Source organism: Tilletiopsis washingtonensis (genome assembly GCF_003144115.1).
Source record: "Tilletiopsis washingtonensis strain MCA 4186 unplaced genomic scaffold FA09scaffold_17, whole genome shotgun sequence".
In the NCBI taxonomy this organism is placed as follows: domain Eukaryota; kingdom Fungi; phylum Basidiomycota; class Exobasidiomycetes; order Entylomatales; genus Tilletiopsis; species Tilletiopsis washingtonensis.
The window spans coordinates 232891-256153 of record NW_020312014.1 but is presented as its reverse complement, the minus strand read 5'-3'; the positions used below and the strand labels follow the sequence as shown (position 1 = coordinate 256153).

Sequence of the window (23263 nt, the reverse complement as noted above, 5' to 3'; positions counted from 1 at the left end):
TTGCGCGGCCGGCCCATTGTTGTATTGTCGCGCGCCTTCTTGCGCGGCGCAGGCTGGCAATCCCACGAGATGGTCGTCACTCCGCCTCGCTGCCGCACCCTGTCGGAGGCTGGGGCGCGTCTACCGTTACGCACATCTCGCCTTTTCCTAGACGTGCCACTTTTCGCGCCCCGCTCTACGCCTTCTGTCGACTCTTTCATCCACCTTTCGATCCTCCGCCCTGAGGGCAGAGGGTTAGCTTTTTGCGTTCTGCAGATCAGGGTCACTCGTCGCGCAGCACCTCAGCCAGCCCATGTGGCTCGTTCGTGGCTCGAGCGAGATGTGCGGCCTTGCGAAATCGGCGATGCTGTCGCGCGGCGGCGCTAAATTTGGCAGGCGCACCACCGCGAGAAGGCGCTCACGGGCGGTGTAGCCGCCGCGCCACCGAACAGCGGCTCGCGCGCTAGCGTGGCCCAGCTTCGCACCTCACCACCACCCGCACCGGCGTTGCACCCCTGACGACTGGCTCCTGCTTCCTCGCTCACCTCTCTGAGAGAGACCACCACAGTGAGAGCTACCCTGGAGGTACTGCTCAGCCCTGCTCGGCACCGCTCGGCTCCACGCTCCGCCGCCCGACCTGCTCTCGCACAGCATGTCGCTCGACATTACGCCCGCTCGGCCCGGCGCCGACCCGGCTCGCCCGCACTGCGACCTGCGCCTGCCGCCGCTCTCGCAGGCCTCGCGCGCCGTCGGCGCTCCGTCGTGGACGGCCGAGGCGGCGCTGCTCATCGCCAGCCTGCACCGCGCCGCCGAGGTCGCCTTCTTCACCTGGCGCGCACAGCAGCCCGACGGCGGCGTGGCGCCGCCGCCCGCGCCGTCAGCGCAGCCCGAGCCCGACGCTGCCTCGCGCACCGCCGTCTCCTCGCTGCAGGCAGCACAGGCACTCGATGCTGCTGCCGTGCGCCGCCGCGCCATCTCTGCTGCTCTGCAGCACGACCTCGCCACGGCGATGCCACTCCGTGACGCTGCCACGAGCCGCTCGACCGGCGTGGGCATCATCCACCTTTCTGATGACGATGCCGAGACGCGCAGCACCTTCCAGCTGCCGCCTGGCCTGGCGTCGGACTGGCTGAGCCACCTGATCGCCGAGGCCGACGACGACGAGAGCGACGAAGGCGACGATGCAGACGAGAGCGTGGTGCGCGCTGCGATGGGCGGAGCTTCAGAGAGCACGCGAGAGCGCAACACCACCCGCGGCTCTAGCACACGGCACGACGTCGTCGATGCAGCGTTCCGCGCACTCAGCGGCCTCTCGACTGGCGAGAGCGAGCACGACGTGTGGCAGCGCATGATCCGCGACCTGGCGCTGCCCTCGTCGTACCCGCCCGCGCCGCTCGCCCGCATGGCCAGTGCTCGAGCTCGAGAGCTTACAATCCCGCGCCAACTGCCGCACCCCGTGTGGGCTCGCCGATACCCTGGAGCTGCCGGCGACTGGCTCCGCGCAGAGCTCTCACGCCGGGCCGCAGGCCACCGCGAGCGCACGCAGACTGGCCCGCGCCGCGTGAATCAGCACAGCGAGAGCCGCGCGCACCGGGCGCCCGACAACGAGGTGCGCTCAGCTGTGGAGTTCTTGCAGGAGACGACGCTGCCGCTCGATGAGCGTGGTGCAGTCACCATTCGCACCACGACAGTCGGCAACGTCTTGCGAGCGCGAGCTCAAGCATCGGCACCAGCCACGCGCGTGACGCGCGGACCCAACTACACCTCTTCATCTCGACCTGCTCGTCGCAGCATCGAGAGCATGACCGCCTCGCTGGGCCTGGACCGGTTCGAGCAACGTCGCGGTGCGGACCAGGTCACTTCGTCGCCGCCGACGTCCGACCGGACGGAGGAGATCGCGAGGTTGGAGCGCTCCGCTGCGGCCGCTGCCCGTGTAGCAGATCTGGTGCAGCAGCAGCGCGTGCGCAGAGGCCAGGCGCTGTCTGAGGCTCGTGCCGGCGTCGCAAGCGCGCGCTCGGAAGCACCGGCGCGCAGCCGAGCTGTGCGCGGCGGTCTCGACTTCCTCGCGCGTCTGCGCGAGCTCGACGGCTCGTCGTCGTCGGCGTCAGCACCCGCCGAGGACCGAGCGCAGTCTGCCGTGTATGCCAATGCGCGGCCTGTGTTCCCATGGTACTCGGGGTCTGCGCACGAGGAGCCGCCAGTCGCCTCTTCCTCGAGCTGGTTCGAGGCCGCACGCGAGCGCCAAGATGCTCAGGCCGGCGAGGAGCGCCGCGCCGCTGAGGCACGCGAAGCTGCTCGCCAGCGCTACGGCTTCATGCCTCCCGACGACGTCGACGAGCCGGCACCGTTCCCGCGACTGCGGACAGAAGAGTCGCAGTCGAACCACGCGCAGCGCCAGCGCAACCGCATCGCGACCGTGGTCGCCGAGCGGGACAGCGAGGTGCCTTCGATGCGTCTGGCGGCTGAGGGCTGGACGCTCATCGGTGAGTCTGGCTGTATCGCGCACGGCTGCGCAGGCACTGACGTTCCCTCAGATCCCGCGGCAAACACAGTTCCCTCCGCCGCCGACGAAGCCGCCAGCTCGCGAGACGACGGCCGCTGGCTCTTCGACGGGCCTGCGCAGCCGTCACGCCGCTTCAGCGCCAGCCCGATGGCGCTCGAGCCAACTCTCTCGCCGCCTCCCATCATCTCAGCTGCTCAGTGGGCGGCTGAGCACAACGGCGCGCGCACGGCCTCGTTGGACGACCCGCGCGCTCTGCGCCGGCCGAGACGCCTCGCCAGCCTCACGACGGAGGACGTCACTGCAGCGGCGCGCTCGAGCGCATCGTCGCCGATCACAGCCAGTCCGACTGCAGGCTCTCCCTTCGGACTGGACCGCGCGGGCCCGGGCGTCTTCCCAGCCCTGCGACGTGCCGAGTACCACGGCGCGGGCACTCCTCGACAAGCTGTGAGCTCTCCTCCGCCATCGGCCGACGCTTTTCTGCGCCTCAACGCCGCTGATGCCTGGGCAAACAGTGAGGCGGAGCGCGACTTTCAGAGCCGCCTGGACGGCTCGGACGTCAGACAGCCCGCCGCAGCTGGTGCAGCCACGCCTTCTTCGCTGCGTATCGAGCGCGCTTCGCAAGCCGTCTCATCGGCGAGTGACGAAGATCGCGACATGCAGCAGCTGCGCGATCTCAGCTCGCGCTTCAATCGCGAGATGGCGGAAAGGCGCGAGGAACTGCGCGAAGCAGAGACACGTCTGCGGATCGCAGTCGCTCAGCGACGTCAAGAGCTGGACCAGCTGCGCTTCAGGCAAGGACGCATCGGTCGCGTCGTCGAGTCTCCAGCCGTCGCCTCGCAGCAGGCACTCCAACACGGCTCGACCGAGGAGGGTGCGTTCGCGCCAGGATCAAGTCCTGAGCAGCGTGTGGCAAGCGGCACCACGCCAGCTGCCTCGACCCTCGTCCAACGCCGAGCGAGTCGCGACGCCAACCCTGTGCTGCGTCCGTATCATCGTCACGAGCGTCGCGAGGCCGCTGCTCATGCCGCAAGCGAGTCCTCCCTGACGGCTCCTGACGCCGAGGCGGAGCACCTCATCCCGTCCGTCCGGCACGCGAGCATGACTGCGCAGTCGTCGCCGACGCTCGCGGTAGAGACAGCGCCCGAGGCGGACGACAAGGAGACGTCTGCTGTCGACGAGCAGCGAGACGTGGAGGGCTTCGGCAGTTCGAGCGCACCCTCGCGCGCCGCTCCGTCGCTCGTCGTGGAGCAGTCTTGAGGGCTCACGAGCTTCATGTTCTAACTTAGTGTCACCCATTTCCATGCGCTTCATGCTGTGTCAAGAGACCCTGCTTCTGCGACGTGGGAACTCGAAGATGGAGCGGGCCTCGGCTGCCCTCGCCGTTCGAGAGCATACGGTGCCGGCTGAACCCCTGACGCTGGCGCTGGCGCCGGCGCCGCTAGGCGCGCAAGCAGCGCGGCCGCAGCGCGAGTTCATGCCTCACTCCTCACCACCACCGTCTCACAACATGTCAGACCGCGCCGGCAGTGCTGCGCCTCTCGAGGACACAAAGCGCAGAGCGGTCTCTTCTCTGCAGCGCAAGCGCCACGGCAGCGCAGCCAGCTCTCACGCTGCTCCGGTGAAGCGGCCAAGGAGCGGCGGGCCGGACGCGGCAGAAGCTGCGTCGGAGGAAGTGGATGAGCTCAAGGAAGAGGAGGAGGAGCAAGGCGGCGCAGGAGGAGGAGAGGAAGGTGCACCTGCCTCTGATGAGGAGCAGTCAGAAGGTGCGTCGCAGCGCTGTACACGGGAGAAGACAGCAGTGTGCTGACATGATCATGTGCAGAGGCTCCCAAGGCTGATCAAGACGCTGAGCTGCTGCTGAACGCTAAAGACGACAGGGAGATTGTGCGCTGGCTGGGTCAGTACATGGCCGCGGGCGGCGCTCCCATTGCGGTGCCGCATCACCGCCTCGAGGTGCTGGCAGAGCAGCTTGATGCAGCGCGGCACCCATATGGTGCTCGCTCCCAGCAAGCCGGCACCAGATGGCTGGCAGCCAAGCTGCAGCGCATCAGCCGGTCCTTCTATAAGAGTGCTGAGAAGCACTTTGCCCGGCGTCTGCTGGAGAAGCCGGTGGACGACTGGCCAACAGCGTCACGACGCCGTCTGCTTGACGACGTGACCACGATCCGGCCGTGGTGGCGCCTCTACCATGACCACTTTGCCCGCGTCAAGCATGGGCGCTACTACATCGAGCCGGAACCGACAGCCGCCTCGAGCACCGCAGCAAGCAGCGCCGTCGCAGAGACCGCGTCCTCCGACAGCAAGCATGTGAAGCGTAAAGAGCAAGCGGCGCGCGAAGCAACGCCCGAGGCCGTGGACGACGCCGTGGACGTCAAGCCGGCGTCGCTGTCGGCCGCAAGCTGAGCCGGTGCGTCGGCGCGGAGATGCGCCGTCGGAGCGAGGTGCCGACTGCAACGCTCATCCTCTGCTCAGCCTGAAGTCCAGGCCGCGCCGCGCTTCCTCCTCATCATGGCATACCCTTGAGCAGAGCGATGAAGTTTACCCGGCGAGCGCGTCGACGTCGGCGAGGACGTGTGGCTTGCGAGCGGCTTGCAGCGGCGTGGCGCAGCGGCGCGTCAGCCAGGACACCGAGCCGCTCGCTCGTCCGCCTCCTCCGCTTGCGACAGCGAAACTGCCTGTTAAGAAGGGCAGGATCAGCCGTGTGGCAGCTTGCGCTCTCTGTCAGAGATGTGTCTCCGCGCTGTACGGCTTGGTCGTGGCATGGAGGAGAGAGCACGGCGCATGTGCCGGCATGCCGGCACTTCCAGCGGCCGGCGCGGCGGATGTGGAGCAGCCGCGGCGGCGTCTGCCCCGCACCCTCCTTCACCACCACCACGTCTCGTCTCGCTCTCTTCCGTCAGGTGCTTCCAGGCTTCGCTCTTCCCTTTCCGCTCCCCCCATTCTTCCTTCTTCTGCCACTCGTCCACCGCCGTGCCGCGCCATGTCCGAGTCCACGCCGCTCCTCTCGCGCCGGCCGTCGTGGAAGAGCGCGCTGCGGCAGGAGGTCGCCGTCGACTCGCCCGCCGCACGCCTCGCCCTCACGACGCAGTGCTTCATCGCTGGCTTTGGTGATGCGGCCGTTTATGCGCCAGTGAAGACGTGGATCGCCTTCATGGTGAGTGGCTCGCCCGGCCGCCTCTGGCTGCGTGTCTCGTGCGTCGCGCTGACGCCGCTGCGCAGACGGGCAACTTGACGCAGCTGATGATCTCGAGCGTGGCGCTGCTGTTCCTGCGGGTGCGCCCGTCCACCTCGGCGTCGTCCGAGGAGAGCAGCATGCACTCCTCGCGCGTCATCCTCTCTGCCGGCTCGGTGGTGGGCTTCGCGCTGGGTGCCTTTCTCTCGCAGCAGGCCGTGCTGCGCTTCGGCGCCGCACAGCGGGCACGTCTGGCGGGCACGCACCTCGTCGGCGCACTCATCGTGCTCGCCGTGGCAGGCATCATGTCACGCGGCTACGACTTGCAGAGCGACGTGGCGCCGTACCTCATTGGCGCGCTGGCGTGCACGATGGGTGCCCAGGCCGTCGTGGGCCAGCGCAGCGGCAACGCGCCGTACGCGACGACGGTCGTCTTCACTGGTGAGTCATATCCGAGGTGCTGGGTCTGCGCGGGCGGCTGACCATCTCTCGTGTAAACAGCGACGCTCACGCAGGTCTTTGCCGACCCGCTCTTCCCGTACCTCGGCGCACCGGGCCGCCGGCGTGTCGTCACGATCCTGGCGCTGCTGCTTGGCTCGGGCTCCGCGCAGTGCGTGCTCGAGCTGCTGAAGGACTCGCGAGCGGCCACGTATGCCCTGCCACTCGTGCTCTGCGCCCTGGCAACCGTGCAGTGCGCCGTCGCTGCGATCTGGGCGCTCGTGCCGGCGGCGCAGGCGGCAGAAGCGGACGCCTGAGGATCGCTTGCCCGCCATTGCTCGCATCTGGACTGCACACCTAATATCAGCACTCGCAAAGTCACATGAGGATGAATGAGTGAGCTGTCAATGGTACAAATAAAGCAAGTCGGAGCCAGTGCGAGAGAGAGTGTGTGTATGGGGTAGCGCGGCAGAGACGTGCTGCACGCTCGCAAGGCGAGCAGAGCAAGATGGAAGCAAAGAGGCCGGGCTCGGCTACCGGTGCACGGGCGGCGGCGGCGGAGCGAAGCCGTCGGGGCCCGTCGGCAGATACGGCGTGCGCTGCGAGTCGATGTTGTTGCCCACGACGTTGTTGCCCCACCAGTTGACGTACAGCTCGCCGTTGCGCGGCAGCGCGAGGGTGAGGAACATGAAGATGAACTGTGGGGATGAGAGAGTCAGCAGCTGCAGCACATAAACAGCACACGGCACACGCACCGAAGCGACCGTGCCCAGGTCGAGCGCGGCACTCGTGACGAAGTTGTACTTGGACCACCAGCGGAAGTTGCGGCGGCGGATGAGGTACTGGAAGATGAAGCCCGTGAGGAACCACGACGCGTAGTTGAGACCGCTCGCCGGCGGGATGAAGGAGAGGCCGTTGAAGAAGATGGGCGTGCTGATGAACTTGATGGGCGTGCGCGGGAAGCGGCGCGCCAGCAGCCAGATGGGAATGGGCAGCACGGCGCCGACGAGCAGGCCGAGGTAGATGGGGTGGTAGATGCTGTCGCGGCCGAAGAGCAGGTCGGGCCCCACGGCGCCCCAGATGATGCTGCTCGTGAAGAAGACGTTGGCGTGCGGACAGGTGAAGCGCTGCGGCTGCGCCGGGTCGCACACGCGCTCGACGTGCCCGAAGATGAACTGCTTCACCGCCCACTGCACGACGGCGGTCCAGCCCGTGGCGATGAGCTGCATCGCGAATGTGGCGCGCGGGTTGACCTTCATGTAGTGGCCCACCTTGAGGTCCTGCACGAAGTTGAGGCCGCTCGACAGCGCCTGCACGCAGTACACCTTGAACACCATGTTCGGCACGGCGCGCCGCGGCATCATGTAGCCGGCGACGAGCTCGCCGATGATGTTCGTCGCCGGCAGCGAGCCCGTCATGGCGTAGATGAAGCCAGCGGGCAGCGCGTACACGGCGGCGACGAGGATGGCGATGAGCAGCGCCCACACGGGCAGGTCCGTGTCCCACACCTCGACGACGACGACGGAGATGGCAAACGTGATGAGCAGCACCAGCGCGTACCACCAGTCGGGCACGGTCGGATAGCGGCGCATGAACTTGGCGTGGATGTCGTCCTCCTCGGTGCGGATGCGGCGGATGCCCTTCCACAGCGTCTTGCCGTGGTAGAGCACCGTGTGCACGAGCACCGACGTGGCGGCCGCGAAGCCGGTCCAGTAGGCAAAGTACAGCGACACGGAGAGGTAGAGCGGCGAGTAGGCCTCGTACTCGGCGACGTTGAGGTCCGAGCGCGAGCCCAGCACGCGCAGCACGTCGTAGCGCTCGCCGAAGCGGTCCCATGTGCTCGAGCTGTTGAACGGCAGGCGCGCAAAGTTGAACACGTTCTTGTAGTACAGGATCGGCGCGGCGATCCAGTAGAAGAAGACGAAGCCGGCGAACACGTTGCACTCGGCCCACCACGGCGCCACGAGCGGCGAGCCGATGTAGGCGATCTGCGACCAGTCGAACGTGAGGATCGACATGCCGAGGCCGGACGTCGTGCCGAACACGGTGTTGACGACGTGGCTGTTCGGCCAGATCCAGCAGACCCAGTTGAAGTAGCTGAGCGCGCTGAAGATGAAGTTCGGGAAGAAGAACCACAGGAACGCGGCGCCGGCGAGGATGTTGAAGTAGCGGAAGCGCGTCATCGTGCCGTCCAGGCCGTCCTCCTCAGCGTGCAGCGTGTTGAGCACCGTGGCGGTGACCAGGTTCTGCGGCCAGATCATGCTCGCCGGCGTCACGAGGAAGGGCACGCAGAAGCCCGAGAAGCCAAAGCCGATGAGCTGGCTGCTGAGCATGTACAGCACCTGGAACGACTGCGGCTTCGGCGCGTTGTAGAACACGGCCGAGTCGAGCGAGATGAGCGAGCTGAACGCGTACGCCTGCCCGATGGCGACGTTGGCGGTGAGCGTGATGAGCGCGTGCTCCTTGATGTTGAAGCTGCCCGGGTTCATGCTCCACGCGCCGCCGCCGAGGAAGCGCGGCAGGTGGAAGACGCGGATCGGCAGGATGCGCGCCAGCAGCTTGCCGAGCGGATACGCGACCAGCTGGACGATAATCGGCGACACCTGCGGCGACGGGATGCGCAGGTTGAAGAGGATGTTCGCCGTCGCGGCGCACGTGTTGAGCAGAATGGCGAGGACGAACATGCGGAGCGTGAAGGCAGGCATGTCCGGGTCGTCGATATTTGACACGGACGCGCGGACCTGAGCAGCAAGGGTGAGCACAGGCAGCACGCATGCTTGCGCGGCAGACGCACCTCGGGGTACGGCGAGTCCTCCTCCATCTCCATCTCGAGCTCAACCATGCGCATGCCCATCGCGCCAACCTCGACGCCGTCCATGACGGGGTGCGCGAGGCCCTCGCCGCGGCCGAGCTGCGAGCTGGGCCGGCCGTACGCCAGCTTGTCCGGGTCGTCGTCGTACGGGAAGCCGTACTCGTCGACGAGGTTGAACTTGCGCTCCGAGTCGGGCGAGCGCCCAAAGTCGGCGCCGATGGACATGCGGTTGCCGCGCTGCCGCAGCGAGTTGGCCGTGTTGCCGCGCGCGCCGTCCTGCGACGGCTGCGAGGCGCGCCGCGGCGACGAGACGGGGATGTTGTTGTCGACCATGCTGGCGCCCTTGGCCGTCGTGCCTATTGACCGTGCGCCGTGCCGCGACGAGAGACCGTCGCGGCTCGTCGGCAGGTAGTCGACCTCGTCGAGCACGCCCATGGCGGGCAGCGCATGCGTCGAGCGCGCATGGTTCAGCGGCACCTCGCCACGCAGGCTCGACGCGTTGGAGCTCTTGCGGTCCATCGACATGCGCGGCTCCTGCATGTACGCGGTGCGCCGCATGCCCTCGGACGGCAGCAGCGGCGACGCGCCCGTTCCAGCTGAGGGCATGGCGATGCTGGAGTGCATCTCGTCCAGCCGTGCCGCACTACCGCCGGCGCCGCGCATGCTCTCGTACGGGCCCTGCTGCGACGCATCGAGTGCCGTAGAGCCCGACAGCTGTGGCGACGCCGGCTCGACCATGCCGACGGCCACGGACTCATCGCCGACCTCCTCGCGGTGGTGCGACGCGCTCGTGCCCGCAATCTGCGAGGCGTCGAAGCCGGCCGGCATCTCGACGAGGCGGCCCTGTGCATCGTACACGGCGCCCGTCGCCTCGTCAAAGTAGAACGTCTCCTCTTCCTCCTCGGCGACGGCGCCCGGCAACGAGAGCATGCCGGCAGCGCTGCCGCCCATGTCGGATGCGACGGACATGTCGGCCGCGCCGCTGGCCTGCGGCGCCTGCGGCTGGCCGTACACGTCTGTGCCGCTCGAGGTCAAGGTTGCCGGCTCGCCGAGGTCCGCTGCCGTGCAGTGTCAGCGAATGAGAGGGTGCTCCTGAGGCATGCAGCAGCAGCCAATCAGCCTCGCCCTCGCTCATGCGACTCACGTGGCACGAATGCAAACACATCGCCGTCATCCTCGCTCTCATAGTCCTCCTCGTCCCACTCGTCGAGATACTCCTGCTGCTCGTGCCCGTGCTGCTGGTGCTGCTGCTGCAGGTCGGCCGCGCCGGTGCCGCGCGTCGTCGGGCGGGCGCCGCCGGAGGTGAGCGGGCGGCCCGTGGTGGGCCGGCCGGACGAGGTGCCGGTGCGCAGACGGGCGCCGCCGCGCCCGGAGCGCGTCGTGGGCCGCGAGCCGTCGGCGGAGCCCGGCGGCTGGGACATGGCGCGCGCAGGTGGCGCTCAGAGAAGGAGATTCAGAGTGGTGGAGGTGACGGTGACGCGTGTGTGTGTGATGGATGGTCCGGAGTGCGAGATGGAGACGGATGGATGGAAGGAGAGGCGAGGGCGAGGGATGGAGAGAGAGAGAGGAGTTGCTGCTGCAGGGAGAAGCGGCGCCTCGGCGTGCCTGCCTCGCCTGCTGCTGTCGCTGCTGCCGTGCCGCCTCGGCGTCAGGCCACCCGAAGCACAACAGGCACGCGTCGAGAGCGGAGCAGCGCACGGCAGGCGCCCAGCATGAAGCGCCAGGCACACGCCCGCTGCCTGCTGGGTGCTGCTGCCTCTCCGCGCTCTCCCCTCCTTCGCCTCATCAACTTCAGCGGCTCGGCCTTAGCGCAGACAGCGGCCACACGCGCGGCGCGCCGCCAGTGCGCTCGATGGCGCTACGCCTCCTCGCGCAAGTTGGGTTAGTGCCTGATGCGCAGAGGGGTGCCGCTGCCGACGGCCGCTCTGCCTCTGGCCGCACCCACGAGGACGTCTCAAGGCGCAGACAGCAGACAGACGATGCCTATGCTTCACCGGGCAGCACCAGCGCCGCAGCGTGCAGCTTGCAGAGCGCAGAAAGCGTGGCAGCAGGCAGAAGCACACCCGCACCCCCGCCCCTCGTCTGCGCTCTGCGCTCCCCGTGGCGCCTCCGCCGCGCCACGGCACGCCGCTGAGGCCGCTGCCCTGACGCCGCGGCGGCTGCTCTCATGCGCAGCTGCACGCCCCCTGCGTCTTCGCCCGCCGTGCGTCGCAGGACGCCGCACGCCTCGGCGCCGGCAGAGCGAGAGACGTGGAAAAGTGCTCGAGCGAGCCGCATGCTTGGTTTCTGGCGCAGCGGCGGCGGCCCGTGGGCTCTGAGCATGCACGAGGCGCGACCTCGGGAGGGGCGGGCGAAGCGTGAAGCTGGCGGTGCGGTGAGCCGACATCGCGCTCCGAGCATGCTTCTTTGCCCCTCTTCATCGTCGATGTACCTCGCATCCGTCGCTCCGGCACCTCATTTGGACACAAAGTGCTGCGGGGGCAAACCGTCTCGTCTTGTAACACGCTGCGGCGCGCGCAAGAGAAGCATTTCGGCACAGGCACTTGACGCCACCGCGTCGGAGCGTCCCCTGAGATCAGACAAGGCTCTCGCGGGCCGCGAGAAGCAGCTGACAGCACAACAGGAGGTAGCAGCTGCGTCTGGCTTGTGGTGACTGGCTGCGCCCAGAAACGGGAACGATCGCGGGACTATCAGCTCCTCATCACGGCGGTGCCGATCCGGTACCTCGGAGCAGCGCCAGAAGCCCACGTCGGGATCCGCAAGGGCGATGTCGTGCCTCCGCGCCGCTGTCGTCGCTCTCGGACGCAGGCAGCTGACCATCCGCACTTATGAAGACGTGCAGCCGACTCGAGCACCACGCACGTGGCACAGCGGCGTCGACTCGGAGCGCAATCCTGAGGCGCTGCACGGCCCATGTGCGGCTGCCAGCGCTGCAGGTGCGTCCTTGCCGCAGCAGCCGCAGCAGGCCGTTTTCAGACTCTGCAGCGCTAAGAGTCGAGTGCGAGTATAAGGGCTTCACTTGTGCTTGAGACACCTCGTCTTGCTTGTCAGCATGCAGCGGTGATCGGCAAGGCGCGGAGGTCGGCATGCGGCGTCGGGCAGAGCAAGGCCGGCTCAGGGGCCTGCGCCACGTGCGGGCAGCACATGCGTTCGCTTCCTCGCTGCCCGTCGCGGCTCGGCGGCAACCCGTCGACTGGCCCATCTCTGGCTCTCAACGACTGCTGCTGAGGCTATGCTCAAGGGTCAGCACGCAGACTAGGCTGCTTGTGCTATGGCCCAGCTCGCGCGTGAGAGGCTGGCTCGCGGCTGCATCTGTGTCGCGTGGGCAGGCCGCGCGCCTGCTACCCGATGCGGGCGGAGGTGTGCGGCAGCGAAAGGCCACAGCGAGTGAAGAGGAGGTCAAATCAGGATCAGCCTGCCGAAGCATCCGAGATCACCGCAGTCAAGCGCTTACCTGGCTGGTGAAAGCCCGCGCTGCCGATGCAGAGAGGGAGCAGCAGAAGCAGCATCGGCGATGGCGCCGAGAGCAACACCGGCCCGCCGCGCGCCGGCCGCATGCGAGCGTTGCCGGCGGCTCCCCGCACCGCGACGCGTCTGGCTGGCGGTCCGGTGCGTGCCCCTGTCGCGCCTCCTGCCCCTCTGCGCTATCAGCCCGCCTGCTCCACCCGTCCGGCGCTCCCTCGCACCTCGATGCGGCCGGCCGCTGTGCCCGCTGCCTCGTCCCCTCCACCGCCGCCGCGCCTATAGATACGCTGGCCAGCGTCTGCGCCCGCCCTCGGTCTCGCCCACCTCCACCCTGCTCCTTATTCGTCGGTGCTCGCGTCTCTCCTCGTCCTCGCCTCTGCGTCTCCTATGTATTCACCGCGCACCCGCCCCTCTCGCCGGCGCACCGCCGACTCTGCGAGCATGCTGCTCTACGCCCTCTACCTCGCGCTGCGCTGTCTCGCCTTCGTCATCCACGCGCTCCTCGCGGCGCTGCACGCGCTGCACGCCCGCCTGCTCTCGCTCTGCGCACGCCTGCTCGCGCCGCTGCCGCTCCTCTCGCTGCTGCTCGAAGCGGCGCTGCACCCGCGCAACACCCTCGCCATCCTCTGGCACGCACCCGCCGCACCGGCGCTGCATGTCTTCTACAGCCCCTCGGCCACGCTCGAGGCGCAGCGCACGGCCCTGGCGCTCGCCTGCTGGATCGCCGGTGAGCAGCGCGGCAGCGTGCTGCTCCTGCTGCCGGACGCATCACCAGCTCCAGTCGAGGCAGCACCTGCTCTGAAGCCGTCGAGCTCCAAGGCCGCGCAGCTCGAGGCCCGCAAAGAGGCCCCGCCTACGCTCTCCGTGGCAGATGTATACGCCGCCTGGGCGCGTGCACGCAAGGAGCGTGCCCGCGCCGACGACGAGGCCGCTGCGTCGCTCACGCTGGGCTCCGTCGTAGATGCCACGCGGCGACTCGGCGGCTGGCTGCGAGGCGAGGTGCGCACGCCCGCAAGGGCGCAGGAGGGCTATCAGACGATCGGCGCACAGGCCGCGGGCAGGAGGCGCTTCTCGTTTCCCTGGACGCGCGCCATTGGCAAGGAGCGCGGTCGTGGTGCAGTGAGTGTAGCGTGCGTGGCCCTGATGCTTGCAGGCTGACGTCCACAAAAGGTGATCCCTCTGAGCATGTCGCTCTCGTCTGCCGACTCGCGCGCACACATCAAGAGCACCATTGCCTCGTACTCCAAGTCGCACGCCCTGCCCTTCCACACGCTCTTCCTGCTGCCCTCGAGCGCGCCCTCCACACTCGAGGCGCTGCAAGAATGCGCGCAGGCCGTCGAGATGCAGGAGCTGCTGCTGCCGCTGCTGCAGACGCATGGCCGCACCGCGCTGCTCATGCCTACCAGCGCCACGCCGACGGCTGGCGGCAGCGTAGCGAACGCGGCATGGCAGAGCGCCTTTGCCGAGACGCAGCATGCGCAGATCTGCTTTACTGAGCCTCTGACGGCAACTCGCTCGTTCCGTGCCCTCCTCACCGCTGCGCTCTTCCCTGCACCGCTTGCTCCGATCGCGAAAGAAGGCGCAAAGGCCAGCGCCGCACCGCCAGTGCCTAGCCTGACGATGCAGGTGGCGCTGGCACGCGTGCTGGCGCGCCCGGCACAGAGTGTGCGGACAGTGCTCGGGCTCGGAGCGAGGATAGCTCAGCTTCCTGGAGGAGCTGCCCTGCTGCGAGGCACTGCGCCGCGATAGACGCCCGCTGCGCAATATCATTATCCTAGACGCTGCTCTCCCCTGCACGCGACTGTCTCTGTCTGCTTCCATCTCCCGCACCTGAATCATCTGCCACGCACGAACACGCACCGCACGTCATGGCACCATACAAGGAGCAGCGTCTGGTCATTAATGCTCCCCCTGTTTTGTCCCTGGTCTATGCCGCCCTGCTTCCGTGCACCACCTCGCTCCGCCCCAGCGGCTGTGCCACGTACGCCGGCCGTGGCTCTGCTGCGCCCTCTGCAGAGGCGCCGGCAAACTCTGCGTCGAGCGTCGAGGACGGCATCGTCGCGAGCGAGGACTGGCCGGGTGTGGCGAGGTAGAAGCGCCGCATCGCGTCCTCTGCTGCCTGCCAGAGGCAAAGAGCATGCGTCAGCCGCGAGTCTCGAGGCCTAATGCAAGGCAGGCGCACTCACCCGGTACTCTGCCATCTTCAGTGCGCTGCCCGTGCCCTCGCCCAGCTTCGTCGCGCCGCTCCACACGCCGACGACAAAGATGGGCGCAATGCTCGTGCGGCCCGTCTCGGCGATCAGCCGGCTGACCGGCGGCTCGAGGCTGTACTTGGCGCACGTCTGGCTCAGCACCCGCTTTGGGTCGGTGAACTTGAGCAGCTGCTCGAGTGGCAGCTGGCGCGAGAGGATGAGCGAGTGCAGCTGCTTGCGCAGCGCCGGCAGGCCGTTCATGGAGAGCACAAGTGCGAAGAGCGCACGCAGCGCATCGGTCGAGGCCCCTCGTGCGTTGACCTTCCGTGCCTCGGCCTTGCCGCGCGAGAGCTTCAGCGACGACGGCTCCACCTTGTTCGAGGGATCGAAGCGCAGCAGCGATGCGCTCGTGACGCCCAGCTCGGCGGCCACGTCGGCCAGCGTCTGCGGGCCGACGTACGCCGACACGGCGGCCTTGAGGGCGCGCACGGGCAGGTGCGGGAAGCGCAGGTGCAGCGCCTCGGACATGAGCATGCCGAGCCAGGCGTTGCCCTCGGCCGCCAGCGCCGCGTTGTCCTTCTCCGGCAGCGGCAGGTACTGCTCGCGCGCCTGGTCGTCGCCTGACATGCGCTGCAGCTCGTCGTTGCTCAGTGCCCGGGCGCGCGCCAGCTGAGGCAGCAGGCTCGGGTGCACCAGCGCCTGCGCCACGGCCTCCAGACGTGCTTTCCGCTCCGGCGCAGAGAGGCTGGCGGGCAGCAGATGGAAGCGCGTCGCGAGAGCCGAGAGCGACGAGAGCGGCAGCGGCGCAGTGAGGGCGTAGAGCTGCGGGTCTGCCCGTGCGAGTGGTGGCAGGTGCCGTGCGGGGCCGGCAGAGGGGGAAGCGGTGGAGGACGAGGCAGCAGCGCGAGAGGACGAGGCGAGGCCGCGGGCCACGGACGGCGTGGCGGCCACTGGCAGCGCACAGAGGCGCTGCCGCAGCGCTGTCCGCAGAGGCGAGAGGGCAGCCATGACTGGAGCGCTGCTGCTGCAGACGGCCAGAGGAACGGGCGAGTGGAGTGAGAGATGTGCGGAGGATGGAGAGCAGCAGGAAGGAGGGCGGGTGCAGCCGGTGGCTTCCGCTGCAGCATAATCTGGCGGGCGCCCCACGTGACCGGCGCTGCAGCCCAGCCAGGCCAGCCCGGCTTGGCTCCACGCTGGCTGAGCGCGACTCCGGCCTCCTGGGGCTCGGGCCGCGACCTCCACGCCGCGCGCCGCACCGAGCTCCTGTTCCCGACCCCGCACCGCCTCCCACTGCTCTCACTGCTCCGCTCCGTGCTTGTCTCTGTGCTCCGTATCGCCGCTGTTAGCACCCAAACACCATGTCGCGCGCCGCGACGTTGCAGGGCGCCACGCGCTCGCCCGGCTCGTCGGTGCCGCTGGCGTCGGCACGCACCCGCTCGCCCACGCCGCCGGCGCACGACGCCCTCTCCGTCATCCTCTGCACCGCCGGCTACGACCACAGCATCCGCTTCTGGGAGGCGTGGAGCGGCGTGTGCGCGCGCACCGTGCAGCACCCCGACAGCCAGGTCAACCGCCTCGCCATCAGCCCCGACAAGCGCTGGCTCGCCGCCGCGGCCATGTGTCAGGTGCGCCTGTACGACTGCACCCTCGGCCAGGGCATGGGCCAGGTCGGGCACAACGGCGGCGGCGGCAATCCCGTGAGTCGCGCAGGAGGAGCGTGAGCTGTGGCTGCTGTGACTGTCGAGTGCTGCGCGCCTGCGCAGAGAGCTGCCACTCGCGCACGGGGGTCGCTGGTCAGCCCGGCAATCGCGAGACGGCATGACAGCTGCGCCTGCAGGCCATCGCAAGCTCAGCGGCAGCTCTTGGCCACCTGCTGATCTGGTCTCTCGCACTCAGGTGGCCACATTTGACGGACACTCCGGGAATATCACCTCGCTCGCATGGCACTGCGATGCGAAGTGGCTTGTGACGGGCAGCGAGGACGGCACGCTGAAGATCTGGGACACGCGGTGCGTAGAGACTCTGTTCGGCGCGGCGCCATAGCTGGCAGAGCATGCATGCCTACAAGGATCTGAGCGCCGACGTCGCTCGCTGACTCGCGCCTCTCGCCGCAGGACATCACGGCCACAGCGCATCTACGACCATCGCGCACCCGTGAACGACGTCGTCATTCACCCGAATCAGGGCGAGCTGGTCTCGTGCGATCAGGCGGGCAGCGTCAAGGTGTGGGATCTGGGCGAGAATGGCTGCAGCCATGAACTGGTGAGTGCGGCGACTTGGCGACGAGAATGGTGCAAGCGAGCGATCGACTGCGGTGCGCTTGCAGAGCAGCGCTGCTCGTGCCCAACGCAGTGCTTTCACTTTGCCGACAGCTGTCAGGAGAGAGCTTCACCGGTCCGGGCGGTCGCCTAGAGTCGTTTGCTGACCGCATCTCACAGGTGCCAGAAGAGGAGGTACCCATTCGGTCGGTCACTGTCGCTTCCGACGGCTCATGTCTGGTGGCAGGCAACAACAAGGTGAGTCTGCCAGTCTTCGTGCCCGGCAATCGCTCACGCCGGTGTCTTGACAGGGCAACGTGTACGTCTGGCGCATCCAATCAGGCGGCTACGAGGGTGCCAACTCGATGCCGGGCGGCAGTGGTGGAGAGGCAGGCGCGTCATCAGACGGGTCATCAGGCGCTGCACCGGCTCCACCAACACCGCCAGCAGGCGCCGGTGACTTTACGGACCTGCAGCCCGTGACCAAGTTCCGGGCGCACGACAAGTACCTCACCAAGTGCCTGCTCTCGCCAGACGTGCGGTGAGTGTCGCTGCGACTCTGTAGCTGCTGCACATGCTGAGCCTCCTTTGATGCGATGCCAGGCATCTGGCGACCTGCTCGGCCGACACCACCGTCAAGATCTGGAGCACGGCGCGCTACGAGTTCACGCTCGAGAAGACGCTCGTGGGCCACCAGCGATGGGTGTGGGATGCGGCGTTCAGCGCCGACAGCGCCTACCTTGTCACCGCATCGTCAGATCACGTCGCACGGTTATGGGAGCTCGCCAGCGGCGAGACGGTGCGGCAATACAACGGCCACAACAAGGCCGTCGTGTGCTGCGCGCTCAACGACTCGCACCTCGAGAGCTGAGCGCGAATGCATCATTATATCACGTCGGTGCAGCGCAGGTGGAGATACAGAAGAGGTGATGAGGCGGCGCAAAGAGGCGACGAAAGGCGCAACAAGCAGCGAATAGGAGGGCAGAGTAGGTGTCCGGGTTAGATAGAGGAGCGGCGCGAGAGTCGTAGAGGATATGGCCGGGCGCGAATGTGTTATGATGGCGCGCAGGCGGCCGAGGATTGCGCAGGAACGAGGCAGATGAATAGGAGAGATGAAGGAGAAGATGCAGGAGAATACTGGGGTCATTCGAGGCATCACGGGCCGCCACGCACGGACGGCAGCAGCGGTGCGTGGTGCTGCAGCGGCGAAATGCCGCTCGGGCGCGCATACGGGTGCGCATGGCCGAGGTCAGGGCGCGCGTGCTGGTCGTGCCAGGCCTCGGCGCTCGGGAGGTCGGGACGGTGGCCATGCGGCGGCGGCAGGGCGTGCGCGTAGGCATGGTGAGGCGGCGCATGCGACATGGGAGGTCCGTAGGCGGGGTGCGCGTGGCCGGGCGCGTGCGCGTGGAGCGGCGGAAGGTGCGTCGGCGGCATCGGGTACTGGTAGGCGCCGGCCTGCGGCGGCAGAGGAGGAAGGTAGGCGTGCGGCGCAGCAGACGGCATGCGCGGCGACCAGCGCGAGATCGGCGGCAGCGAGCTGCCGTTGCTGGAGCTCCAGCTCGACTGCATCGGCGGTCCGCTGAGGCGAGGAGGCGCAGGTGCAGCGTGCTCAGACGGCGCGCGAGCCTCGGATCCGTAGGGACTGCGCATGCTGTAGGCGGGCGAGGCATAGCCCATCTCAGGCGAGGATGCGCCGCGCCATTGCGGCGCCGGCTGTTGGTGAGCATGCGCTAGAGGCGGCGCACCCGCATGCTGCCCATAGGCGTGAGCAGTCGACGGCGGCGGCGCATGCTGCTGGTAGCGCGCACGCAACGATGCCGCGTCGTGAGGCACGTACTCGCTGCGCGGCGGCTCGTTGTAGGCCCGTCCGTATGCGCCGTTCGACGAGTGGTGGTGCTGATCGCGCAAGTAGGCGTGCTCGTGCGCGTAGAAGGGCGCTGAGGCCGGCGCATGCTGAGCGGAGGCGTGGTGGACAGGCGGCGACGGCATGTGCGGCGCCTGCGCGTGCTGTGCTTGATGCGCGTGCGGCAGCATGGACATGGGCTGCACCTGCGGAGGCGCCGGAGCCGGCGAGGACAGGGGGCTCGACGACGGAATGGCCATGACAGGCTCCGCCTTGACCTTCTTGGCCTTCGGCTTGGCCGTGCCAGGCGCAGATGCGCGCTTCTTCGCCGGCGCTGCGAGGAGCTTCTCGACACTGGGTGCGGCTGGTGGCTGCATCGCTGGCTGCGTGAGCGGCTGAGGCTCAGCCGTGCGAGGCGCAGCCTTGCGGCGAGACTTGCGCGCGCCGGCGGGAGTGTCTGCGTCGAGATCCGTGCTGGCACCTGCACCCTCGGCCGGCACAGCAGGCTTGCTGCTGGCCAGCGACCTGCGCACGCTCGTCGGCCGCTCGGCAGCGGTCTGCGCTTCATCCTCGTCGCGCACGCGCTTCTTCGCCGGCTTCTCCTCGGGCAGTCCGAGCTCCGCACGACGGCGAGCCTCCGCTGCGTTCCACTTTTCCTCCTCCGCGCGCACCTGCTCGGGCGAGAAGACGAGCTTGGCCCACTTGATGAAGCGCTCGGCGCCAGCCTCCATGATGACGATGGAGCCAGGAACGTCGGGCTCTGCCGCGTCTTCGCGCACGACTCGCACGACCGGAGCGCACCACTGTGCGCCGCCGAGGTGAATTGTGGCGAGGTCCTGCGGCCGCAGCGCGAGTGCAAGAGCGCGCTGGACAGCTTCGCGCCGTGCCGCCTCCGGCGAGATGGGCTTCGCTCGATTGGGATTGTGGAGCGTGCAGAGGACGACGTTGCGCGTCTCGACGTCCTCGTCCTCGTTCTCCTCTGCCGCCGCATTGCCATCAGATGCGGATGCCGCCTCTGTACCACTGGAAGCGCCGGCTGCAGCAGTGCCCGGTGCCTTGCGCGAGCGCGCCTTGCCGCCGGCCTTCTTCTTGCGGCCTTCGATGGCGTCCGCCGCGTCGAGCGGGAGCACATCGAGAAGCCAGCCGGTCTCTTCGACGAACGCGCATGCAACGTGCGCCGCGCGCGCACAGGTACCGAAGGTGCACTGCACCTTGGCGCCCTGCTTTGCCCACTGCGGCTTCGGGCAGAGCGTGCATTTCTGTGCCGCAAAGCATCAGCATCTGCAAACGTATCTGTGCGCGCTGATCACTCACGAGCTGCCAGCGCGCCTTTGGGATGTTCTCGAAGCCAATGACAGTGTCGACGCCGTCCTCGCGCTCCTCGCCAGGCTGCACGAACGTCTCGGGCACGAAGAGCGAGCAGAGCCGGTGGCCGTGGCGCACCGGCTCGTCTGGCGAGTCGCTGGGAATGACGACGAGGTCGTCGTGGTTGTTCGACACGCAGAAGGCGCAGAAGGGCTCGTCCTCGGAGCCTGACGACGAGCCAGAGGCCGACTGCTCGAGCTCGTCCTCCTGCTGCGCTTCCGCAGCCTCCGACGCACGCCCACGCGCAGGCGCAGCTTGATCGGCTACCTGTTGGCCTGCGTCCAATGACACGTCTGCCTCCCTCGCATCCGGCGTGGCGAGGCCTGCCTCACGCGCAAGCAGCTTCTCCTCGCGCTGGCGGTCGCGGCGTGCCTTGTCGCGCAGCCGACGAGCCTCGAGCTTGGCCATGCGTGCTGCCTCGTCATCGGGCAGCTGTGCATCCTTCTCCGCGCGCAGAGCAGCACGCTCCTCCTTGCGTCGCTCGTGCTCCTCCTTCTTGCGCTCGGCCTCCTCGATCTCCTCGCTCTCCTGCAGGATCGCGTCGATGTCCATGCGCACCGAATCCGGCTCGCACTCGCACCAGCCGGCGCGGCGGCCGATCTCGAGCCACGAGGGCAGCGCAAAGTTGACACTCTCGGCGCAGTTGAAGCCGAGGTTGAAGCCCGAGTGGTAGCCATAGGGGTACGTGATGACGAACTCGCCGGCGTGGTGCACGAGGCGCAGCGGCTGGATGTTGTGCGCCGCCAGGAACGCCGGCGAGGCGAGGTACGACTTGTGCCGCAGGAAGTGGCGGCAGCGCCGCGAGTCGGCGGGGAACGCCGACGCCATGGCGAGCTCGAAGCGCGTGCGGTCGGCCTGGCGGATCGAGTACCACTGCTTCGGCGCGCCAAAGTGGATGTAGTTGATGGAGTAGAGGTCCACGTCCTCGACGTGCCAGGCGAACGTGGCGCGCCAGCTGCCAAAGTACAGGTACGGCGTCGTGACGCCGGGCAGCTTGCGCTTCAGGCGCAGGCGCGTGAGGATGTTCGGCAGCTTGCCGACGTTCCACGACGTCGTCTCGTCGGTGAAGAGCGTGCCCTGTGGAGGACTTGTCAGCAGGCTTCTCCGGCAGAGGGCTGAACTCTGGCTCACCTTGAGATCGGCGCCGTACATCGGCGGCTGGCCAAACGTGAGGCCGCGCCAGTACTCCTTCTCGATCTCCCTGCACACCTTTGGGTCCCTGAAGTCCTCGGCTGAGGGCACGACCAGGTCATCCTGCGCGGTGCCCTCCTCCGTCTTCTGCGGCTCAGCCGCCGGAGCCTTGGCCGACGCAAACTCGCGCAGCCAGACGTTCTCATGGTCGAACGCCGCCCACTCCTCCGCCGTAGTGAGGTCAGCCGCCTTGACCTTAGGCACCGGCGGTGCGGTGCTGGTCTGCGACGCATGCGGCGTAGGCTCCGCAGCGAGAGGCACTTTGCTAGCACTGCCCGGCGCGGTAGAGAGCGAGCGAGGACGCAGAGTGCGCCCAGGCGGAGTGGCAGCCGGCGCGCCCTCCAGCTTGGGCAGCGGCGATGCCTCGAGCGCCGGCATGTCCGATGTGTCAACCTCGAGCGCCGGCTGCGGCGTCGAGGGTCGCGCGACATCCTGCGAGAGAGACGACGGACCCGGCGAGTCTTTTGCGCCTTGGCTCGCCGCCGGAGAGCCCACGGCCAGGCTCACACGCTTGCGCCTGCGAGCCGCTGCGGCTGCGACAGCGGGAGATGAGGCATGGCCCGCGGCGCCGTTCGAGTCGCGGCCGCGGCCGCTGCGAGTCTTGATGCCTTCGTCCTTGCCGTCCGGCTTGGCACCGTCGATGCCGTCGGCACGCTCAGCGTTGGCCTGCATGCGGCGCAGCTCAGGGCCGCGAGCACCGGGCGCCGCGCAGGCATCGGCCCACATCTTGGCGTTCCACACCTTGCTCGGATGCAAGTGATTCTGCTGCAGCCAGGCGCCGCTGCCGCCGCCCGCCGACTCCCACTTCTGCGAGATGGCGTTGCGGATACGCACCGAGGCAATGCCGCGCGTCGACGGGTCCTCGCCGCGCTCGCCCGTCTGCGGCGGCGGGAAGGAGCGCAGCGAGGGCAGCGCAGCGCGCCACTCGGGCGGCGGCACGATCTTGACGATGCCGCACTGCATGCCCCACGCATCGATGCGCTCGCAGAAGCGCTCAAAGTCACTGAACTGCGCCATCGTCGGCTCGAAGACGGGCACGCCGTCCATGTCGCTGGCGGTGGCGGAGGAAGCGTCGCGCGGGTAGAAGTACGCAGGCGCGATGGGCGTCTCGCGCTCGCGGCACGGCGACGATGCCGACGTGGCCGGCGAGACGGGCTGCGAGGAGAGCGGCGTGGCGCTGCTGCCGGCAGCACGAGTGCCGGCGCCCGACGACCCCGACGAACTCGCCGAGGAGCTGCTCAGCTGCGCGGCGGCGAGGATGCCGGCCGCACGCTTGGGCCGCGCCGGGCTTGCCGCAGGTGTAGCGGCATTGCTCGGCGAGCGGCCAAGGGTAGCGCTCGGCTTGAGCTCACTCATGGTGGCATCGAGAGGTGCCTGAGACGAAGAGCTCGGGCCGACCGCAGCCGGCTGCGACACTGCCTCGGCCTTGACCGCCGGCACGACCGACGGCGCAGCAGGCTCAGGAGCTGGTGCAGCCGGCTGCTGCGCTGCCTCGTTCGCCTCTGCGACCTGCGCAAAGGCAAAGGCGGACGGCGCGACGGGCGGCGCGAAGGACATGGAGGGCAGGCGCGCGCGGAGGAGCGGCGGCGCGCTCGCCGGACGTCGTGTGACGGCTGCGGGGCCGCTGCGAGAGGCACGGCGGCGCGGCTGGAGCGGTGGCGCGGCGGCGCAGGCGCTCGTGAAGGGTGCGCCGTGTGTTTGGAGGCGACCAGCGATGCGGAGCCGGGAAGAAGAGGCGGGGCAAGAGGGCGCGACGAGCAACGGAGCGGGTTTGGAGGAGAAGGGAAGCAGGCGGCGACGTGTGCGGCTCGAGCGGCGAGGAGAAGCAGCGGCGGGCGGAGCGGGCGGCGCTGCGAGAGGGAGGCGGCAGCCCAGCGTGCAGCACGGTGGCGAGGAGGCTTAAGTGCGCAGCAGCAGCACTCTCGCCTAAGCCGGCACTGCAGCAGTGTCGCGCTCCTCCGCCGCGGCCGGCAAAAAGCAAGCAAGGCACGGCACCACGGCACAGGGTGCACCGGCGCAGGCACATGCGCAGTGTGCGCCGCGGC

At 68.4% G+C, this 23263-nt stretch overlaps 9 protein-coding genes across 9 annotated transcripts; 6 read left to right on the top strand and 3 right to left on the bottom strand.

Annotated features, from left to right (window-relative positions):
- Nucleotides 1–631: 631 nt before the first annotated feature.
- Nucleotides 632–3739, top strand: FA09DRAFT_340219 (hypothetical protein; the record flags this gene model as incomplete). Its single annotated transcript, XM_025744300.1, has 2 exons — nucleotides 632–2462; nucleotides 2514–3739. The coding sequence occupies 2 exons, from the start codon at nucleotides 632–634 to the stop codon at nucleotides 3737–3739; spliced, it is 3057 nt and encodes a 1018-aa protein (XP_025596702.1).
- A 239-nt stretch (nucleotides 3740–3978) lies between these two features.
- On the top strand, nucleotides 3979–5028 carry FA09DRAFT_331310 (hypothetical protein). The gene is made up of 2 exons (XM_025742969.1): nucleotides 3979–4245; nucleotides 4305–5028. Exons 1-2 carry the CDS (start codon nucleotides 3990–3992, stop codon nucleotides 4883–4885), a joined length of 837 nt encoding a protein of 278 aa, XP_025596701.1. The 5' UTR covers nucleotides 3979–3989; the 3' UTR covers nucleotides 4886–5028.
- FA09DRAFT_331308 (hypothetical protein) lies at nucleotides 4987–6525 on the top strand. The gene is made up of 3 exons (XM_025742968.1): nucleotides 4987–5636; nucleotides 5702–6095; nucleotides 6156–6525. The coding sequence occupies exons 1-3, from the start codon at nucleotides 5274–5276 to the stop codon at nucleotides 6407–6409; spliced, it is 1011 nt and encodes a 336-aa protein (XP_025596700.1). The 5' UTR covers nucleotides 4987–5273; the 3' UTR covers nucleotides 6410–6525.
- On the bottom strand, nucleotides 6455–10461 carry FA09DRAFT_310627 (OPT-domain-containing protein). Its single transcript, XM_025740638.1, has 4 exons — nucleotides 10049–10461; nucleotides 8887–9962; nucleotides 6848–8833; nucleotides 6455–6790 (listed from the first exon to the last, which is right to left on the bottom strand). Exons 1-4 carry the CDS (start codon nucleotides 10323–10325, stop codon nucleotides 6626–6628), a joined length of 3504 nt encoding a protein of 1167 aa, XP_025596699.1. The 5' UTR covers nucleotides 10326–10461; the 3' UTR covers nucleotides 6455–6625.
- A 212-nt stretch (nucleotides 10462–10673) lies between these two features.
- FA09DRAFT_331306 (hypothetical protein) lies at nucleotides 10674–11090 on the top strand. Its single transcript, XM_025742967.1, has one exon. The coding sequence runs from the start codon at nucleotides 10757–10759 to the stop codon at nucleotides 11036–11038; it is 282 nt and encodes a 93-aa protein (XP_025596698.1). The 5' UTR covers nucleotides 10674–10756; the 3' UTR covers nucleotides 11039–11090.
- Nucleotides 11091–12552: 1462 nt separating this feature from the next.
- FA09DRAFT_88475 (hypothetical protein) lies at nucleotides 12553–14224 on the top strand. Its single transcript, XM_025745886.1, has 2 exons — nucleotides 12553–13488; nucleotides 13540–14224. Exons 1-2 carry the CDS (start codon nucleotides 12757–12759, stop codon nucleotides 14116–14118), a joined length of 1311 nt encoding a protein of 436 aa, XP_025596697.1. The 5' UTR covers nucleotides 12553–12756; the 3' UTR covers nucleotides 14119–14224.
- Nucleotides 14134–15647, bottom strand: FA09DRAFT_331305 (hypothetical protein). The gene is made up of 2 exons (XM_025742966.1): nucleotides 14556–15647; nucleotides 14134–14488 (listed from the first exon to the last, which is right to left on the bottom strand). Exons 1-2 carry the CDS (start codon nucleotides 15567–15569, stop codon nucleotides 14297–14299), a joined length of 1206 nt encoding a protein of 401 aa, XP_025596696.1. The 5' UTR covers nucleotides 15570–15647; the 3' UTR covers nucleotides 14134–14296.
- Nucleotides 15648–15837: 190 nt separating this feature from the next.
- FA09DRAFT_331304 (WD40 repeat-like protein) lies at nucleotides 15838–17716 on the top strand. The gene is made up of 6 exons (XM_025742965.1): nucleotides 15838–16258; nucleotides 16458–16570; nucleotides 16676–16823; nucleotides 17000–17077; nucleotides 17131–17360; nucleotides 17423–17716. The coding sequence occupies exons 1-6, from the start codon at nucleotides 15920–15922 to the stop codon at nucleotides 17688–17690; spliced, it is 1176 nt and encodes a 391-aa protein (XP_025596695.1). The 5' UTR covers nucleotides 15838–15919; the 3' UTR covers nucleotides 17691–17716.
- FA09DRAFT_310618 (hypothetical protein) lies at nucleotides 17693–23055 on the bottom strand. Its single transcript, XM_025740637.1, has 3 exons — nucleotides 21159–23055; nucleotides 19977–21104; nucleotides 17693–19921 (listed from the first exon to the last, which is right to left on the bottom strand). The coding sequence occupies exons 1-3, from the start codon at nucleotides 22773–22775 to the stop codon at nucleotides 17975–17977; spliced, it is 4692 nt and encodes a 1563-aa protein (XP_025596694.1). The 5' UTR covers nucleotides 22776–23055; the 3' UTR covers nucleotides 17693–17974.
- Between the last annotated feature and the right edge of the window lie 208 nt (nucleotides 23056–23263).

Coding starts and splice junctions, on each gene's coding strand:
- FA09DRAFT_331305 (XM_025742966.1), bottom strand. CDS start 15,569: ATGGCTGCCCTCTCGCCTCTGCGGACAGCGCTGCGGCAGCGCCTCTGT. Junction 14,489..14,555: donor TGAAGATGGCAGAGTACCGG/GTGAGTGCGCCT, acceptor TGCCTCTGGCAG/GCAGCAGAGGACGCGATGCG.
- FA09DRAFT_331306 (XM_025742967.1), top strand. CDS start 10,757: ATGGCGCTACGCCTCCTCGCGCAAGTTGGGTTAGTGCCTGATGCGCAG.
- FA09DRAFT_88475 (XM_025745886.1), top strand. CDS start 12,757: ATGTATTCACCGCGCACCCGCCCCTCTCGCCGGCGCACCGCCGACTCT. Junction 13,489..13,539: donor AGGAGCGCGGTCGTGGTGCA/GTGAGTGTAGCG, acceptor CGTCCACAAAAG/GTGATCCCTCTGAGCATGTC.
- FA09DRAFT_310618 (XM_025740637.1), bottom strand. CDS start 22,775: ATGTCCTTCGCGCCGCCCGTCGCGCCGTCCGCCTTTGCCTTTGCGCAG. Junction 21,105..21,158: donor TGTACGGCGCCGATCTCAAG/GTGAGCCAGAGT, acceptor AGTCCTCCACAG/GGCACGCTCTTCACCGACGA. Junction 19,922..19,976: donor CAAAGGCGCGCTGGCAGCTC/GTGAGTGATCAG, acceptor TTTGCGGCACAG/AAATGCACGCTCTGCCCGAA.
- FA09DRAFT_331304 (XM_025742965.1), top strand. CDS start 15,920: ATGTCGCGCGCCGCGACGTTGCAGGGCGCCACGCGCTCGCCCGGCTCG. Junction 16,824..16,999: donor ATGGCTGCAGCCATGAACTG/GTGAGTGCGGCG, acceptor CGCATCTCACAG/GTGCCAGAAGAGGAGGTACC. Junction 17,078..17,130: donor TGGTGGCAGGCAACAACAAG/GTGAGTCTGCCA, acceptor GTGTCTTGACAG/GGCAACGTGTACGTCTGGCG.
- FA09DRAFT_331308 (XM_025742968.1), top strand. CDS start 5,274: ATGCCGGCACTTCCAGCGGCCGGCGCGGCGGATGTGGAGCAGCCGCGG. Junction 5,637..5,701: donor AGACGTGGATCGCCTTCATG/GTGAGTGGCTCG, acceptor GCCGCTGCGCAG/ACGGGCAACTTGACGCAGCT. Junction 6,096..6,155: donor GACGACGGTCGTCTTCACTG/GTGAGTCATATC, acceptor TCGTGTAAACAG/CGACGCTCACGCAGGTCTTT.
- FA09DRAFT_310627 (XM_025740638.1), bottom strand. CDS start 10,325: ATGTCCCAGCCGCCGGGCTCCGCCGACGGCTCGCGGCCCACGACGCGC. Junction 8,834..8,886: donor AGGACTCGCCGTACCCCGAG/GTGCGTCTGCCG, acceptor CTTGCTGCTCAG/GTCCGCGCGTCCGTGTCAAA. Junction 6,791..6,847: donor ACCTGGGCACGGTCGCTTCG/GTGCGTGTGCCG, acceptor TCATCCCCACAG/TTCATCTTCATGTTCCTCAC.
- FA09DRAFT_331310 (XM_025742969.1), top strand. CDS start 3,990: ATGTCAGACCGCGCCGGCAGTGCTGCGCCTCTCGAGGACACAAAGCGC. Junction 4,246..4,304: donor TGATGAGGAGCAGTCAGAAG/GTGCGTCGCAGC, acceptor GATCATGTGCAG/AGGCTCCCAAGGCTGATCAA.